At 51.5% G+C, this 16,014-nt stretch overlaps 8 protein-coding genes and 3 non-coding genes across 11 annotated transcripts; 4 read left to right on the top strand and 7 right to left on the bottom strand.

Annotated features, from left to right (window-relative positions):
- Positions 1–553: 553 nt before the first annotated feature.
- Positions 554–641, bottom strand: BDV14DRAFT_t34. The gene has a single exon. It is a non-coding gene; the product is annotated as a tRNA-Gln (tRNA).
- Positions 642–1,201: 560 nt separating this feature from the next.
- Positions 1,202–3,410, top strand: BDV14DRAFT_196712 (uncharacterized protein; the record flags this gene model as incomplete). The annotated part of the gene is made up of 3 exons (XM_073772505.1): positions 1,202–1,360; positions 2,201–2,650; positions 2,727–3,410. The coding sequence occupies 3 exons, from the start codon at positions 1,202–1,204 to the stop codon at positions 3,408–3,410; spliced, it is 1,293 nt and encodes a 430-aa protein (XP_073631868.1).
- Positions 3,411–3,839: 429 nt separating this feature from the next.
- Positions 3,840–3,927, bottom strand: BDV14DRAFT_t33. The gene has a single exon. It is a non-coding gene; the product is annotated as a tRNA-Gln (tRNA).
- Positions 3,928–4,110: 183 nt separating this feature from the next.
- Positions 4,111–4,198, bottom strand: BDV14DRAFT_t32. The gene has a single exon. It is a non-coding gene; the product is annotated as a tRNA-Gln (tRNA).
- A 441-nt stretch (positions 4,199–4,639) lies between these two features.
- On the bottom strand, positions 4,640–5,998 carry BDV14DRAFT_196711 (general substrate transporter; the record flags this gene model as incomplete). Its single annotated transcript, XM_073772504.1, has 1 exon — positions 4,640–5,998. The coding sequence occupies one exon, from the start codon at positions 5,996–5,998 to the stop codon at positions 4,640–4,642; it is 1,359 nt and encodes a 452-aa protein (XP_073631867.1).
- BDV14DRAFT_166932 (uncharacterized protein) lies at positions 5,727–6,284 on the bottom strand. Its single transcript, XM_073767586.1, has one exon. It carries the CDS (start codon positions 6,197–6,199, stop codon positions 6,008–6,010), a length of 192 nt encoding a protein of 63 aa, XP_073631866.1. The 5' UTR covers positions 6,200–6,284; the 3' UTR covers positions 5,727–6,007.
- Positions 6,285–6,594: 310 nt separating this feature from the next.
- Positions 6,595–7,961, bottom strand: BDV14DRAFT_166931 (Gfo/Idh/MocA family oxidoreductase). The gene is made up of 2 exons (XM_073767585.1): positions 7,791–7,961; positions 6,595–7,738 (listed from the first exon to the last, which is right to left on the bottom strand). The coding sequence occupies exons 1-2, from the start codon at positions 7,839–7,841 to the stop codon at positions 6,689–6,691; spliced, it is 1,101 nt and encodes a 366-aa protein (XP_073631865.1). The 5' UTR covers positions 7,842–7,961; the 3' UTR covers positions 6,595–6,688.
- Positions 7,962–8,129: 168 nt separating this feature from the next.
- BDV14DRAFT_211388 (uncharacterized protein) lies at positions 8,130–10,427 on the top strand (the record flags this gene model as incomplete). The annotated part of the gene is made up of 4 exons (XM_073776084.1): positions 8,130–8,258; positions 8,304–8,395; positions 8,445–9,414; positions 9,514–10,427. 4 exons carry the CDS (start codon positions 8,130–8,132, stop codon positions 10,150–10,152), a joined length of 1,830 nt encoding a protein of 609 aa, XP_073631864.1. The 3' UTR covers positions 10,153–10,427.
- On the top strand, positions 10,428–11,814 carry BDV14DRAFT_132384 (Gfo/Idh/MocA family protein). The gene is made up of 2 exons (XM_073766153.1): positions 10,428–10,604; positions 10,671–11,814. Exons 1-2 carry the CDS (start codon positions 10,547–10,549, stop codon positions 11,768–11,770), a joined length of 1,158 nt encoding a protein of 385 aa, XP_073631863.1. The 5' UTR covers positions 10,428–10,546; the 3' UTR covers positions 11,771–11,814.
- Positions 11,815–13,521: 1,707 nt separating this feature from the next.
- BDV14DRAFT_166928 (uncharacterized protein) lies at positions 13,522–13,804 on the bottom strand. Its single transcript, XM_073767584.1, has one exon. The coding sequence runs from the start codon at positions 13,697–13,699 to the stop codon at positions 13,535–13,537; it is 165 nt and encodes a 54-aa protein (XP_073631862.1). The 5' UTR covers positions 13,700–13,804; the 3' UTR covers positions 13,522–13,534.
- A 1,272-nt stretch (positions 13,805–15,076) lies between these two features.
- Positions 15,077–15,705, top strand: BDV14DRAFT_196705 (uncharacterized protein; the record flags this gene model as incomplete). Its single annotated transcript, XM_073772503.1, has 3 exons — positions 15,077–15,223; positions 15,299–15,547; positions 15,604–15,705. 3 exons carry the CDS (start codon positions 15,077–15,079, stop codon positions 15,703–15,705), a joined length of 498 nt encoding a protein of 165 aa, XP_073631861.1.
- Positions 15,706–16,014: the final 309 nt, after the last annotated feature.

Raw genomic sequence — 16,014 nt, 5'->3', positions numbered from 1 at the left:
TCACACTGTGATGCGCTCGACGCAATTGTGCGAAGGCGATTGAACCCAGTATACCGTTTCAATCATGCTCAATACTCAAGAGCATCGAACACGTCACGGCCTCAATTGCTCTAGAAACTGACAACTGGCGAGATAGTCAGGATGCCAATCCAGTGGTCATGCGACTGCGATATGCAGCGATCACCAAGCTAGTCGCTCCGCCAGAGTAAAGTGTGGTGGACAGCTCGCCGACTAGGGGCCGTTCCAGAAGGTGGATCGAAAAGCTCAGACTTCCACGTGAGCCGCTTGAGGCCCAGACTGTCTCTTCCGCGAGCGTTCTGGACTCGGTTGCCCTGTCCCGGTACTGCGGCTGCCGGCAAACCTACTACGGATTTCTAAATAATGTGACGATGCAGTGTTCTCGGCCGAGGTTACAGCTGTCAGCCATACCGACTTCCCCGGGGCTATCGGACGATATAAGAAGTCTAACTTTATACCCCATGTTTACCCCCAGGAACAAAAATTATCGATAAGCCGTGGTACTTGTGGCAGTAAAAACAGCACAAAAACAAAAAGGTCCTGCCCGGGATCGAACCGGGATTACCAGATGTGACTCTAATTAATATCAGAGTCTGATGTCATGACCATTAGACCACAAGACCTGATTGGTTGATGGAGCCTAACTTTTTTGCCATTATAACGCAACCAAAAAATCAAGCCCTCACTTTTCTTCCCTTTCTAGTCGCTCCTTCCTAGAAAGCGCATCAACAACAACACAGAAAACAATCTTTCTCTCAATGTAATATTTCTCATTCTTCCATCTGTATGAAACTCCTGCTCCAATCCTTTTTTCGGAATTCCACGAATGAGTATCAGCCTCGGCATGTGACTGGGTACTGATCCTGCTTGGATATATATCAGAGTCGCTGCTAGGCTGTAAGCCCCCTACACCTTATCAAGCACCCTCCCCAGGCAGCGAAGATGTCAGTAGTAAAGACCGAGCCACGCTCCTTGATTTTACCCTCGACACTTCCATCCCCACAACACCATCACCACCGCCGAAGATGAAATTAATGATTGCATCCTCATCAAGCGGCGCCTCCATCAGTGAAATCATAGCACAATGCCTCACTCACCCAGAAGTAAAATCCGTCATTGTTATCTGCATCTCGAGTCCCCTGGGTCACTGTACCCGGAGCATGACAAGCTCAGAGTCCACATAATGAGCGGCGATAAAGGCGACCTTTTCGATGCGACACTGAAAGAAGAGCTCAACGGAGTAGACGCCTGCATTTGGCCCCCAATTATACAGCCCAGTTTTGATGTCGTCGGATACGCATTACACGAGTCACTTAAGTCTTTTCGTGCCGCCTATTCATCGGTAGGAAAGAAGTTTCGCTTCGTATATCAAGGCCTGCCCTTGACAGAGCGAGATGAGAATAGAAAAGGCCTGGGAATTCTCGGGCCGTTAATGTGGATGCGTGTATGTTGCCCCATGGTTGGTTAGGTCTCTGAGTTAGATCCGCAGTATGGCTAAACGATGGGGTTGAGATCTAGGGCGAGGCAGAGAATAGGCTTCTTGGGGTACACTCGGACGACTTTGAAGCCTACATCCTGCGCCCCGGCCTGGTGCTTTCCCCTGGCGCCTGGTACTCCGGACTGGTACCCTGCGGCGTGGGAAGGGATGTATTGGCGAAAGCGATGATTGAGGCTGCCCTCCATGGTGCTGACAAGGATACGATCACTACGCGGGGCATTGAAGAGCTAGCAAAGAGATCGACCTGTTGAGTATCAACTACTCGAAAACGTTGTCTCAGAACTATTGCCAATATTGTCCCGGAGATGCCGGGGGCTTCTCATCAACCGCGCCTTTGCCCGGCCTCGCTCAATAGGCATGTGGCAACAGCATTGGTTGACTGAACCTCACCCAATCTGAAATGCTATAACTGGCCAAGTCTCGGTTATCTACTCTCTTGTTGAAGGGAAAGCTCGTGTTTGGTTATTTGTTGCCGGCGAGCCCCAACTCCGACAAAGGGCCCTTCAGCCATGTCTCAACAGCCACCTTGGCGCAACTTTGAGGACCTCCTGACTTACTTGAACACCAGTAAAGTAGCATGTCAAACCGGTAAAGAGTATTTTGGCCGATAAAATCATGGATGGATGCCCGAAGTGCAGACGCCTCCGTTTGACTCCCCGTTTGTCTATGTGACACGAGGGCTAGGGCTCGCTATTGACTTTCCCCGAGACTGGAGACCCAGACAATGACCGCGACGACATTGATGCGGATACCGATATGAATGCTCGACGCGAGAACCAGACTGCTGAGCTCAAAGCATACAAGGAAAGGCTTGGATCTACGGATGTCTGGTGCGGCGCCTCAATCGTGCGGGATTATTCTATCCTGTGCCCACAATACTCGGTTATGGAGCAGTATGTCTCAATCTGTGTTAGGGAACCGGAGAATGATGATGGCTGGAAAGGTAAGCCACGCTTCGGCATTGCTCGGAGTAGATACTCACTCACATATCAGCTATCGTATGGACCGACCAAGGTCTTCCTCTCAACAAGTCTCCCTTGGGCCCATGGCCTGCTGCAGTCCATCCTTTCCTCCACTCACCACCTGTCATGGATCGGACCGCAAGCTACCCGCACAGCTCCCCTCAAGCAACAGGTAAGCATAAGAACCTAACGGCCACCATATCCCATTTCGTCACATTGGTCACCATTAACCTTCAACCCAGGCATAGGCCCCCTCCAAGCCGCATACTCCTCAGAGAAGCTCCCTCCAAAGAACCCTCGAATACCAAATCTCAGACACAAAATCGAAAACCGCTCGCGCGAACAGCGCTGCCAGCGCTGCCAGCACCGCCAAATCCCACACAATCACCACGGGCCTGGAAACCCTCCGACACACCATGGGCATTCTTCGCCGCCACAGCAACCAGTTCCTCACGGGCACAACGCTCGCCTTGAGAAATGCGAGATCGAATATCAACGGAGATTGCAGATTCGATTTGGCTTCCGTCTTGCGTCGCGACGCTGACTATGATTCTGAGTCTGAGTCTGACTCTGCATCCCAATCAACTCACCGCAAGGAATCAGAAACCCTCGACAACCTCATATCGCAGTACTTCGACCTCGAAGGCTCCTGCAAAGACCTGAAAAACACCTGCTGCTCCGCTATCAACTTCGCAGCGACGACGCGCATCAACGCAGATCAGCGCGAGTGTAACCAGAAGATGCGAAGGATTTGCAAACAGCACAAGCGGTTTCTCATCGTTGTGACAGCGATCATCGGTATGAGGTTCATCCTTTGGTTCATGGATTTTGATTGGGACTTTGGGATTTTGCAGCGAAATTCAACCTTGGCTGGGCTGATTGGGACTTGTATTTGGTGGGTTGTTGGGATCTGGTTTGTTTTTAGGGCGTAGGGAGTGACTGGCTGATATCTAGCTTGGATACGTAGTTTCTAGGCTCGTTGGCATTATGATTTATGGGCTGGAGTCTTGGGTAGAAGCGACACTATACCTACTATGTGTTAGGAAGTGATCATTGAGATGAGATGACTTTGGGGATTCCTTGATAGTCAAGGGATAATAATAATATTCATGGGATACCTTAGGTAGTTATTTAGATAGTTTACTGTCATTAGTCACCGCAAAATGATTCTCATCATGGAATCTCTTCTCCTACCTACCTTATACTGTACGCCTAGTATCCTTCTGCTCAAGACTTGGCCAAAGTGAAAATCTCTCCGACTCCCATCCTTCCCTACTCATATCACACCACACACCACCACTACTTACAGTATCTTCAGCCCTACATCGGAAATCCAAAAACAAAAACAAAAAAGAACGAAGAGGTCCTGCCCGGGATCGAACCGGGATTACCAGATATGACTCTAACTAATATCAGAGTCTGATGTCATGACCATTAGACCACAAGACCAGTAGATATTTGCGGCGTAAAAGTTGTGTGCCTATGAGCGGGGACAGGGCTTTGCCGGGCCGCTTCCGAAAAATGCCTAAGGGTTGGTACTGGTAGGGCGAAGATGACTGAATGAGCGATAAGATAACGATACAAATGATAAGATAAGAATCACGCCAGAAAGCAAAAAGAAAAAAAAGAGAGAGGTCCTGCCCGGGATCGAACCGGGATTACCAGATGTGACTCTAACTAATATCAGAGTCTGATGTCATGACCATTAGACCACAAGACCTTGTTATTGATGATGTGCTTTATTGCTAGATCTATCAAGTCTTTGCTGTGGAAGACGCCATTTGCGGGTTTGTCCTACTTAGGGCTTCTTGACTGAATCCGTATCAACCACTTAATAAGTTATTGCCACGTGTGGTCAAGATTGAGGAAAGAGCAACCCGAACCACTGGTCGCACCTGCCTCCCGGCAGTAAGGGAACCGCTGTCCACGTTTTAGGAAGGAGCGGAGCAAACAGGGTGAAAATGGAAGGAGCGATGGAGGGCACCTTGGTCGCGCTTTCCCTTTATGAGATCGCACTTGCCTCGCTATAAAACTGTATTCTTTACCCATGTAGGAAGGTGCGACTGACGCGAGGTCCTGCCAAGCTTTGGAGCCTAGGGCTCACGAATCTCATACTTGTAGTTGGGCCTTTGGGATACATCTTGTCATGGTGCTAGGGAGCTTACACCTTCTCAACATGCGAAATATCAGCACCACCCTCTTTCCCCTCCCCAGCAGATTCAGCCCTAACCCCCTTCAGATCCTCGCGCTTCCTATCACCACCAAACAGCACAGCCATTTCCTCAAGTGTATACCCCTTCGTCTCGGGATACCAAAACCAGATGGTCACGCTGATGATAACCAACAGAACACAGTAAACGATATAATACTTCCACGCAATCGCATCAAGAATAATCGGGTTAACGAATGTATTAAAGAACAGCGCGATCCTCGTACTGTTCATCCCTAGACCGAGTCCCCACGCGCGCAAATTATACGGCCAAATCTCGCACGTATATGAGACCAGTAGAGGCGTGAATGCGATGTCGTAGAAGCCGTAGTATATGAATAGGAAGGGAATGACGGCTGTGCCGATTGAGGATGTGCCGCTCTGAGCGAAAGAGCCGGAGAGGCCGGAGATAATGATGTATGATGCTAGCATGCCGACGCTAGAGACTAGGAAGAGAGGTCTGCGTCCGAAACGATCGACGTTAAATGCTGAGGCGATGGCGAGGATGAGGTTCCAGAGTTGCAGGAAACCCGAGATCATGGTTTGATCTCTGACGGAGGTGATTCCTACACTGCGGAGTACGGGAGCGAGGTAGTATGAGACGATTCCTACACCGTTCCACTGCGCAAAGACACCGAGGGTAACGGAGATGAAGGAGCGGTGGAGGTTGCCGCGGCCGCGGAAGAGGTCGAGCCAGGAATTGGATCTGCGGTGATGCGCTTCAAGTGCTAGAGAGTTGACGATCCCTTGAAGCTCAAAGTTTGCTAGAGGGGAGCTCTCGTCGCCACCGGCGTGGTATTTGACTAGGAACGCACGGGCTTCTTCGACGCGTTCCTTGGATGCTAGCCATCGAGGGCTTTCGGGGGCCATTAGGTAGCCTGGGAGAGCCAGAATGGGAATAGCACATTGTAGTAGGGATGGGATGCGCCAGGACCAGTTCGTTGGAGCGTTGCGAGTACTGAATGTGACCCAGGCAGCAAGGAATGAGCCGACGTACCAGCCGCATTGAAATAGAGCAGTGATGGTACCCCGGTGGGTGGGATACGCGGCCTCGGCCATGAGAATTGGGGCAGAGCCTGCGGTGAAGGAAGCAGAGCCTCCAATAAACAGTCGACCGAGAACAAACATTGTCGAATTCTTGGCTGATGTTTGCAAGGCCACGGCGAGGGCAAGCCAGAGGAAGTTGATACCGAGGGTAACCTTTCGCCCATAGCGGTCATTGCACCAGGCGACGACGGGGTAGAGGGCAAAAGCCGAGAGACTCTGCACTGCGTTGACGAACCCTAGCCATGGGCCGGTTTGGGTGTCCATAAACTCCTGCTAGCGAGGCAGCGCCTGGAGGCCGTTCATCAGAGTGCCATCATAGCCGTCAGAGGCAGAGAGAAGAAAGAGGGAGAGTAGAGAGAAGTTGAGACGGAGGAGGTATCTCTTTTGATACCAAGGGATGTTGTCGTCAGGTAGAACCCTGGCCAGCTCAGGGCCGACTGATCTGAGGATGGTTTTAGAAGCCATGGAGTTAAATTGCGTAGGAAGCTATCACCAAACGACGCCAGAGGCGAGAAATCACTTAAGTACCCCTAGCCATGGACCAGCCGGGGTACTCCTGCTGAGGAGAAATCAGAGTGGAAGTTGAGCACATCCATCTCTAGAGACAAGCAGAAACCCCATGGGGTATGCATGTCTAGCGTGATATGGCACGGAAAGGGGCAGATCCTCGAGCCGGGAATCGACTAAAGCAAGAATGGATAGGCGGAGACGTTCCGGTTGTTTAGAGAGGAACTTGAGTGTACAGAATTAAAAGCCGTCTTTCCCCGAAGGATTCAGAGACTCAACGCTTAGTGGCTCGCGGAAAGCCAACAACGCAACCCAGAGATTCCGGTCAAAAAGATGTAGATCGCATGATCTAGAGTCTTGCATCGCCGGCATAATATGTTGATTCAGAAGATATCAAGAGGAGTCCAATGGAAGAAAAATTTGTTCATCTAGGTCTAGATGTGATACCTAAAAAGCCGCGGACATCAACATCCGCATAAGGTCAACATCCTGCCGCGCATCTTCAATCGTAGTCTTCGGCTCCTTGTGGTTCATGATTATTTCGTACCACTCTCTGAACTCGACTGTATAACTATCTTCATAGGTTGTGCGGACGTGGCGTTCTTGGTAGCACCCCTCTCCACGTGGCCCTGTAGTCCTCTCACGAACCGTCATGGTGGTGGGAAGACCTTTAACATAGGGAGTGTCATAATCGATGCGCACAATCTTATCTTGCCCGTAGATCTCGATATGGGCATCAAAGATAGGGATTTGGTTTATTCCAGACTCGTAAACAACCGGAAACGATCCGTAGTCAAAGGTCGCCGTCCAGATAGGCAGTTTGAGTACAGCCGTCTTGACACTTTGCGGCATCCCGATTGCCTCGCGCATTGCAGATAGATCATGAGTCCCTAGACCACCGAGCACCATCAGCATACGGCGGGTCTCGTCATTTGTAGGGACTCCAAAGGCCGTAAGTGCCTCGTCTGCAGCCGCTCGATCTTTTTCTGCTAGGGCTTGTGAGTCCTCAAGGGAATAATCATCAAACTTCTTAGGGAAGGTCCCCGACTGTGCAACAAAAGCAGCGTTAGGCCCAATGATATCGCGGACTCGAGCATATAATATCTGAGAAATGCCTCCAATCTCTGCAATAGCATCCAAAAATCCAGGCGCATATCGTCGCATGTATCCGACCATCAATCTGCCCTTGGACTCCTTCTCCGCAGCTTTCAGACTTTCAATGTCTTTGTATGAGCTCGTGAGAGGCTTCTCCACCAGGACGTGCTTATCGTTCTTCAGAGCTAGAAGCGCGTGCTCAGTATGATAGACAGACACATTGCAAACCAGGACGGCGTCGACATCGGGCGAGCTGCATAGTTCTTCGGCTGATTTGGTGACGTTCGGGGGAGGGCCGGCGACTTTGCGTCTGCAGTGCTCGAGGGCCTTTGTCGAGATGTCGCAGAGATAGGCTACTTGAAAGTAGTCGGACAGGAAATTGAATGTCGGGATGTGAGATACCTACCCAGCAGTTAGAATGTTAATACTAACGAAGATGCTGAGAATGACTTGCCTGTGCAATCTCACCACATCCGATGACACCAACGCGTACGATTCTGCCCATCGTGAATAGTAAAATGTATTGGAGTCAGTTTGTGGCACTGGGATGATAGCATTGAGAGTCGCTTGACTTAAAGATTAGTTTTCTCAGAGCTACCCCGCGATAGCTTGTGTTGTCAGGAGTTGTGGTGGGGAGAAGAGTTGTTTGGAGCGGGGAAGACCGGCAATCCTCCTTTCTCCTGCTTCTCTCCTGCAACTCCCTGCACCTGCACCTCCCCCTCATCCCCACACCTTCGTTAATTCTGGAAATCTCAAAACTATTTGCCTCAGCCACCTGCCTTTGCCGTCAGCAATGGGCCCTCGTCGGAGTGCCGATGCTGGGGTCAGAGAACCCCCTGCGAAAAGGAGGGCCACTGCAGCACGCAGCGCCTATCCCCGCAGACGGGCAGTGACAGCCTGTCAGTTATGTCGGATGAGAAAGGTAATTGTGGTAAACTACTTCCTGGTCCGGAGACTAACTTGCCAGTCCAAATGCGACAATCGCCGGCCATCCTGCGGCACATGCTCGGCACTGCAGTTTCAGTGTGTCTATCAAGATACCTCCACTGACTACTCCTCGTGAGTTCATTGACTGCTTACGATAGAGCTGGGACTGACAGTCGTGCAGGTTTGACCCTGCTAGTCTCGCCATCTTAGACCGCGTAAATCATGCGATCCGACTCATCGAACAACGCTCAAACAGTCCTAGTACTCCCTTTTCCGACTCCCCCCGAACACGAGTTGTTACCCAAGAGCACCCCATTGCAAATGAGGCTTTGAATCTGGAGTCAACGAAGTCACCTGAAGAGACTGTTCCTAACAACACAGAGTATACCTTTGTGCTAGAGGCGCAGCAGCTACAAGCACAGAGTGCGAGCAGTAATGTCCTGCAGTGGCCTTTGCTTCGTGATATTTGTGGACCTAGCGAGGTGGACAAGCTCTTTTTTAATCCAGTGCCATCTGATGAGACCACCGAGCGACCCTGGTCATCAAGCGGCCGCGGAATTCGGGAGGAAGATGTTTCTGCACTAATTGAGAGCTTCTTGGAAAACGTCCACACCAAGAATCCGATCCTGGATCCGAGCGAATTGCGAAACTTATCTCGCTGCGTTGGCGAAAACGGCTTCCAATGGGATGCCCAGTCTTGCCTGGTCCTCATCACCTGTGCCTTGGGTACAGTGTCCCGACCTCTCTCCCATAAGGTACTAGGATCACCGAACCGAGCTCCCAAGGATGAATACGATTGTGCCGCAGCTGAGGCTTATTACACGGCAGCGCGCAAGCGGATAGGGCTACTAGACTCATCATTGATCGCCGTCCAATGTGCATTTCTTATCGGCGTCTACGAAATGTACACAATGCGACCTCTTCGCGCGTCCTTGTCGTTCAATCGAGCCTGTATCTTTTTCCAAACCTACTTACACTCCTCGTCATTCACTCAGCCAATCGAACAATCATCCGAATCGGTCCGATCTCGCCTTTACTGGTCTTGCCTAAAGTCCGACTGTGAGATGAGGGAAGAGATTGCTCTCCCACCAACGGAGCTAGCCAAGGTCAAATACTCCGATGCTTTTCCTACGCCCCCGGGTAGTGGCAGTGTACCGGAACCCTACGATGAACACCAGACCGAGTCCACCCAAACCACGACGACCCTGGACGCCAGCTCCGAATGAAGCTGGTACTACTATCTCTCCGAGATTGCTGGTAGACGTATCGCAAATCGGGTAATCTCAACACTGTACTCCTCTGCCTCGAGCCCAGAAAATTGGACTGGTATGTCCATCCATCATCTGGAGCGATTGGTCAAAGAACTAGACACCCAAGTGGTTCAGTGGGCGGAGAACTTCCCGCCCATATTCCAAGCCAAAGAGAACCATGCTGACGAAAGTCCCATCACGAACGAGCTCTCATTCTACCTCTCCGCCCGTTATCTTGACATCCGCGAGCGGATCTGGCGGCCCTTCCTATACCTGGCCACTCACTCTTCACCCTCCGACCCAAACCTCCCGCTCTATATTCACCATGCAAACACAGCACTTAACCTCATATCAAAGCACATAAAGAACACAACGACCCGCATTCACCACCGACACCATGGGTCTTGGTTTGCGGGTCGGAATCTTTTCACAAAGGGTCTGTTGCTGCTTGTTGCAACCCGGTGTGAGAACATGGTCTTGCCAGCCAATTGGAGGGAGCTACTCGAGGGTTGTATTGAGGGGTTGAGGTTTTGGGAAGCGGAGGCGAGAGATTTAGGTGTTGCGAGAGGGGTCCTTGAGCTTGGGTATCGGGGACTTGGAGACGACAATGAAGAAGGAGAGGAAGGTGTTGTTGAATAGGCAACTGCCCCGGTCCATTAAATTAGCCCTCATCATTTGAACTGTAATCTGTGGATCTTGGACGACTACCGGAGCTCGATCTATGCGGTGATATATCCGGGGAAACACGGACTTTGACCAAGCCTCATCCCCGCAAGCCAACCCCACAAGGATCATGCCGCTTCTCCGCGCCAAACCGTAGTAATGATGCAGATTGCCTACAGGTCGAACTTAGCTTGGAGTAAGTTCTGACGTACGTACTGTGCTCGCCGGGCGACATTGTCGCAAGTGGGGGGTCAGGTGTCTATATACACCCAATTCCCAGCATTGGCGTCCGAACCTTGCTGTTCTCTACAGATGACAGAAGAAATATCTTGACAAAATAAGACAACTTACCTCGACTCAACAACCAAGAATGCACGCCATGGACTCCCAAACCGAGTCCCTCCCTACCCTCCGCTGGGGTATAATCGGTGAGTCCGCTACACCCCACCTTCCCCTCAACTTACCTTGGAAATGGCCCTAACTACCACCCCCAGGAACGGGCCTCATCTCCTCCTGGTTCACAAAAGACATAACCCTCCCGCGCCGCTCCCCCGCCGCGCACCACAAAATCCAAGCCATCGGCTCCTCAACATCCCTCACAAAGACTACCGACTTCATAAAAACACACCTCGCCCATCTCTCCCCTTCCCCAAAAGCCTACGGCACATACGAAGAAGTCTACGCCGATCCCGAAGTAGATATAATCTACATCGGCACTCCGCACGCCCTACACAAAGCACAATGCCTCTCCGCCATAAGAGCGAAGAAACACGTCCTCTGCGAGAAAGCATTTACGCTTAATGCGTCTGAAGCAAGAGAGGTTCTTGATGCCGCGAGGAAGGAAGGGGTATTCGTTATGGAAGCGATGTGGACGCGGTTCCTTCCCGTTACAATCGCCTTACAGAAAGCACTCCATGAGGAGCGCGTCATCGGCGATGTAAGGCGCGTATTCTGCGACTTTGGGCTCGATATGCAGGTACAGTCTCTAGATGGGAGTTCGAGATTAAGAGATGTAAGACTCGGCGCGGGCAGTCTTTTAGATTTGGGCGTTTACGCGTTGACTTGGGGGTTTATTGCCCTTGAGGCGCCGTCCGTGAAGTCAAATGCCGAGGACGGTCAAGGGAAGATGGAGAAGCAGAAGCCAGAAATCACGGCAACCCAAGTCCTCCAAGACGGCGTAGACATCGCATCGACGTTCGTGCTAAAGTACCCCGCGTCAGGAAAAATAGGGATTCTGACCTCGAGCGTTGAGGCCAAGACACCCGAGGCGTTTATGCGGATTGAAGGGAGTGAAGGTGTGGTTGTTGTTGAGGGTGTTGCGGCGTCGAAGCCTAGGGCTTTTACGGTTTATCGCAAGGATTCTGCGGGTGGGGGTTCAGGCGCGGGTGCGGTGGAGGATGAAGGGAAGCGATACGAAGTTGAGGTCGAAGGGATGGGGTTCCATTTCGAGGCTGATGCCGTTGCGCAGAGTATCTTTCAGGGAATGAGAGAGAATGAGGGTATGGATCACGCGGAAACGCTGAGGGTTATGGAGATGCTGGATGAGATTAGGGCTCAGGGCGGGGCGAGATTTCCAGGGGAGTGTAATACTTAGGTCCGAGAAAGCCCAGATAGACAGGAGAAGAAATTCATAGTCATGATGAAGAGGAACCGACTCGATGGGGACTGGACGCGAAGGAGATTACCTGAGATCACTGCGTGAGAACAAAGAACGGCGGCAAGGACCTAGGTACGTTGTGGCAAGTCCGGGCGCAGAACGAAGCGCACGACGCGGGTCAGCAATAGACTCCCCACCAGCACAGAGACTGCAATCCAAACCGTACGGTTGAAAGCGGAGCGAGACCGTAGAGTTTGATGTGTCAATGAAGTCGGTCTTAGGAGCACTATCTTGGCCGCAAAGCACCATGGGCGAGTGACGTTTCCGCCAACCATGCCAACTCGGGGTCAGGGGCACCCTAGCTGCTTCCGGCGTATCCCTGCCATTCATGAGCCTCAATTGTCCCGGCGGCTTGGAGATGTCGACAAAGATAGAATCCGCAGGTCCTGTTCATTCTTGGAATCCCGTGAATGATGGCTGAGGTTCTGGGGTGAATCGAGCAAGGAGGGGCTTGCGTTCGGCTTCGTCGATTGTTCCATTGACCTGTTACATGTATCAAGATACTTGACGGCTTGCCTTTGGTTCTCTTTGGATTGGCGGAGACAGGTACTAGAAGGTAGCGAGTACTTTGTTTGGTGTGAGAGCGATGGTGTAGCATGGCTTCCCCCGTGGACTAGCGCGACCCATGATCACCGCGGTGTTGATCGGGGAGCTGGCGCGCAAGTGCTCATCGAGGTGTCTCGTTTGTCTAGTGCGAGGCTCGCTCCTATCGGGTAATTTTTCATTGACTGTATCATCGTGTCCTATTACCTCGTCAGCATGATGCCTGCCCGCCCGGCCAGCAGAGGGACTTAGATACCTAACAGCCAAGAAGGGTTTAAAAACTGCGACAAACTAAGCGGCGCCCTCATTCACCGTGCCCATAAAACACATAGCCAAAGCGCCCTTTGAAAAGCATAGTGTAGCCACTAGTCAGACGCGAGACTGCGGATTGTCGGATTCCCTGCGCCCATCAAACGCCACCAAAGAGTTGTCTTATCTTGACCTGGACCAGCCTCATACCGAAGCCAATCGCCAGGATTAAAGGCTTAGCTTCCTAGCTTGGAGCTTTCCTGTGGACGTTGTTGCGCGGCTCACGAACCTTCCGACAGAGATTAGGCGGGTTGGAATGACGGGATATATCGGGCGTAACGAACAACGTCTAACGACACCATAAAGACAGTGAAGATGAATAATGTCGCTTATGACTTCTTGCTTCAGACTCCCAGTTCAATAATAGAAAACTGAGGGCAGGGGAAGGAGGTGGGGGTGGCGGCGAGTTGTGGTTGTCCGAGAAATTCAAGATATAAAATGGTGGTGCTCGTCAGCGCAGTACACACCGGATCAAAAACGAGAGGCAGTCTGCGCTTTCTGATACGACTACTAATCAATTAAGAGAGCACTCGATCTTTCGGCAAAAAAAAAAAGATAATAAGAAGACACAAGTCAAGATTCAAACAGAGCATCCCTCCAATATGGCGCAAGTACTTGAGAACCCATGCTCAGGGGCCCTGGCTGCTTCTAGAGTGGCAGAAGTCCTTGATGGTGAGGATATCTCATATATTGCTGTTGGCTGGTTGACAATCGCTATCCTTGCACAGGATATCGGGCTGGGGGTAAGTATTCAAAGCTCATAATATGGACGAAAACTAACAGTGCTTGATTGAATAGGAAGTTGAGTTCGTTGTTCGCGACGCGGATCTCGAAGCAGCCGTTGCAGCCCTAGAGAAGGACAAGAAGTTCCGTCTCTGCAAAAATCCAGACTGCCCCGAACTTCGCGTCAATCGACATATCTTGTCCCAAGATGAGCAGAATTGGATACCGCTCATGGAGGCGACGTTCTCGCGACAGGAACGGGCAGAGTTTGCAGCGCCCAATGCGTGTCATCTAGTTGCTGATGCCCATTTCCACCTCGCTCACAAGTAAAAGAACTGTAAAGTCCTCTCGCTGTATAGAAAGCGCAACGTTTTGCGGTGGTTTCCGGTTCTGGAGGCTGATCCTGAGCTTGATGACCCCAGCTTGCTGTGGCTTTCGAATGATGCCGGTCGGCTGCCTGCACGCCGTCCGGGCGGTCCCTCAGGAGCATGGACGAAACTTCACCCAGTTCAGATCCCTGATCCAACACTGTTGGGCGAGAGTGTGCTCATGTTGTTCTGCCGTGACTATGCCCATGTCGAGCAACGTGACCACGCCTGGTGCGAAATGTGGGAGAGGATCATCCGCAGCAAGATGCAGTTGAATCGACCGCTCAGGCCCGAGCTGAAGCTTGTATGGGAGACAGGGGTGGATGACTTCGTGAACAACAATAAGAGCGTTGATCCTTATGTGAAGTTGGGCGAAACCCGCAGGCTGTTGAGGGAGAAAGGCGTGATTGTCGACTCGGAGATTCCTCCATACCAGGCGTGGGGCAGAAAGGGACTGGAATATGAGAACGCTCCCTGCCCCTATGACTCTAACGTTTGATTCTGTACTTGTGTGTTTGTTCCAGATCTAGGAGACTGTCGTTGAAATCTCACACTCCGTTCTTGACCACCACCACCATCCTGAGATTAGATATCGTAGTACATGGCAGCAAATGACGTTGTCGAAGTTCATCTTGACCGCTCCTTTCTGTAAGAAAGCGACTTCCAAGCCGGTCAGCATCTGAGATAGGTGGGCATTGACGATAGTGAGGGGGAAATGGAGGGGACGCATGGCAGAGGGTGCTGTGTGTGACTATCCGAGACATCCAGCTCAGCACTCATCCTCCCCCACCGCCAAGCATACGCACGCAAGCCTTCTGAGCTTCTCGCCAGAAACCGCATCTGCTAGAAATTATGCGGAGCCTGTTAGAATATAACAGCCTTCACTTCCCAAGAAAAGACTGAGTCACAAAATTGCTCCGACAGCATGGTGCTTGATCCGACGGAGTCTGCATGTTGGGGCGACGGCAGCAGCCATGAGCAAACCCCATTCTGCATCTACGTTTGAGACGATAGTTCTATTAAGTTCTGTTTCTTTGTTTGATCGCAGCTCTGCATCGGGGCCATTGAGACACTCTCCGTAAAGACCTAGAACCCAAGATTCTCTCCTTCTTCCTCAGTCCTTTCCCCGGAAGAACAGCTTTCATTGCTTGCTTCAAGATCTCATCCCAGCACTGAACGCTCCATCTATTCTACTATCCCCTGTCTCAATTGTTCTGAAGTCCTCCAAGCCACACACTCTAGCTCTCCGACTACCCCGCCCAAGCACTTCCTCAGACCCTGTCTTGTCAACACGATCGTGATGAACGTTAACCATTTCGATGCCGTCGCGAGACAGATGGCGGAGATTCTGACCCAGACCAATTTCCTCGCTGGCAGCCAAATCAAGGTGGTCGAAGATGACCCAGTGTGGCATGCAGCCTTGGGTTTTGGTGAGACGCACAACCCGGTATGTATCAATCCATAGCCGCCCTTCCATTCGGATACACTGAAACGATTCTAACTCCTCGAACTTGGACACTAGACTCTCATCTTTGTGTGCTTTCTGCCTACCCCGCCGATTGGCCTCCGAAACGCAGGTGGACCGCCTCAAGACATGAGTGATCTGGCGAAGACCACGATCCTGGCATGGAGGGCGAGGATGATGGAACAAGCACGATGGAATCCGACCCCTCACAACACCAGCGCGTGGCGTATGATCCAGGATATGATCGAGACGCCCAATGGTCTGCAATACCGCGGGGTTTTGCTGAAGTTCCTGAGGATCAATGACGTGAGTGGTGATCCTTTGCTGTTGCGATGCATGTTATGCTGACACCCTTGACAAAGCCTCGTGCGATCCTGGATGGTCTTCGAAGACCCAGGAACTTCGCGGTTGCCGCACAGCTTGGTTGCATCTCGACAAAAGACGTTTTAGTTCTCGGGGTGTAGTTACTGGCATCCCCACCGGGCCAAAGCCATCGTTGCGATGCAAGAGCGGTGGAGAGACTAGCGCGAGGGTGGCTCAGGGAATCGTCATCGATGGTGAGGAGGATCTGGGTTCATCAAAGACAAGAAGCGGTGCTCCAAGAGGTCGTGCCGCACATACAAGGTTCCTTGGAGACCACGGAGTGGTGAAGAAGGGCTTTCGGTCTCTCTCAATGATCTGTCGTTGGAGAGATTTAGGGGATATCAGCATGAAATGGGCGACAGTTTTGGGTCGGATGATGGATGGTGTTTTGGTTTGTAAATGATGTTATG

Source organism: Aspergillus stella-maris, assembly GCF_047715825.1.
Source record: "Aspergillus stella-maris strain CBS 113639 unplaced genomic scaffold BDV14scaffold_7, whole genome shotgun sequence".
Taxonomy (NCBI): domain Eukaryota; kingdom Fungi; phylum Ascomycota; class Eurotiomycetes; order Eurotiales; family Aspergillaceae; genus Aspergillus; species Aspergillus stella-maris.
This window is presented reverse-complemented; position numbering and strand designations above follow the sequence as displayed.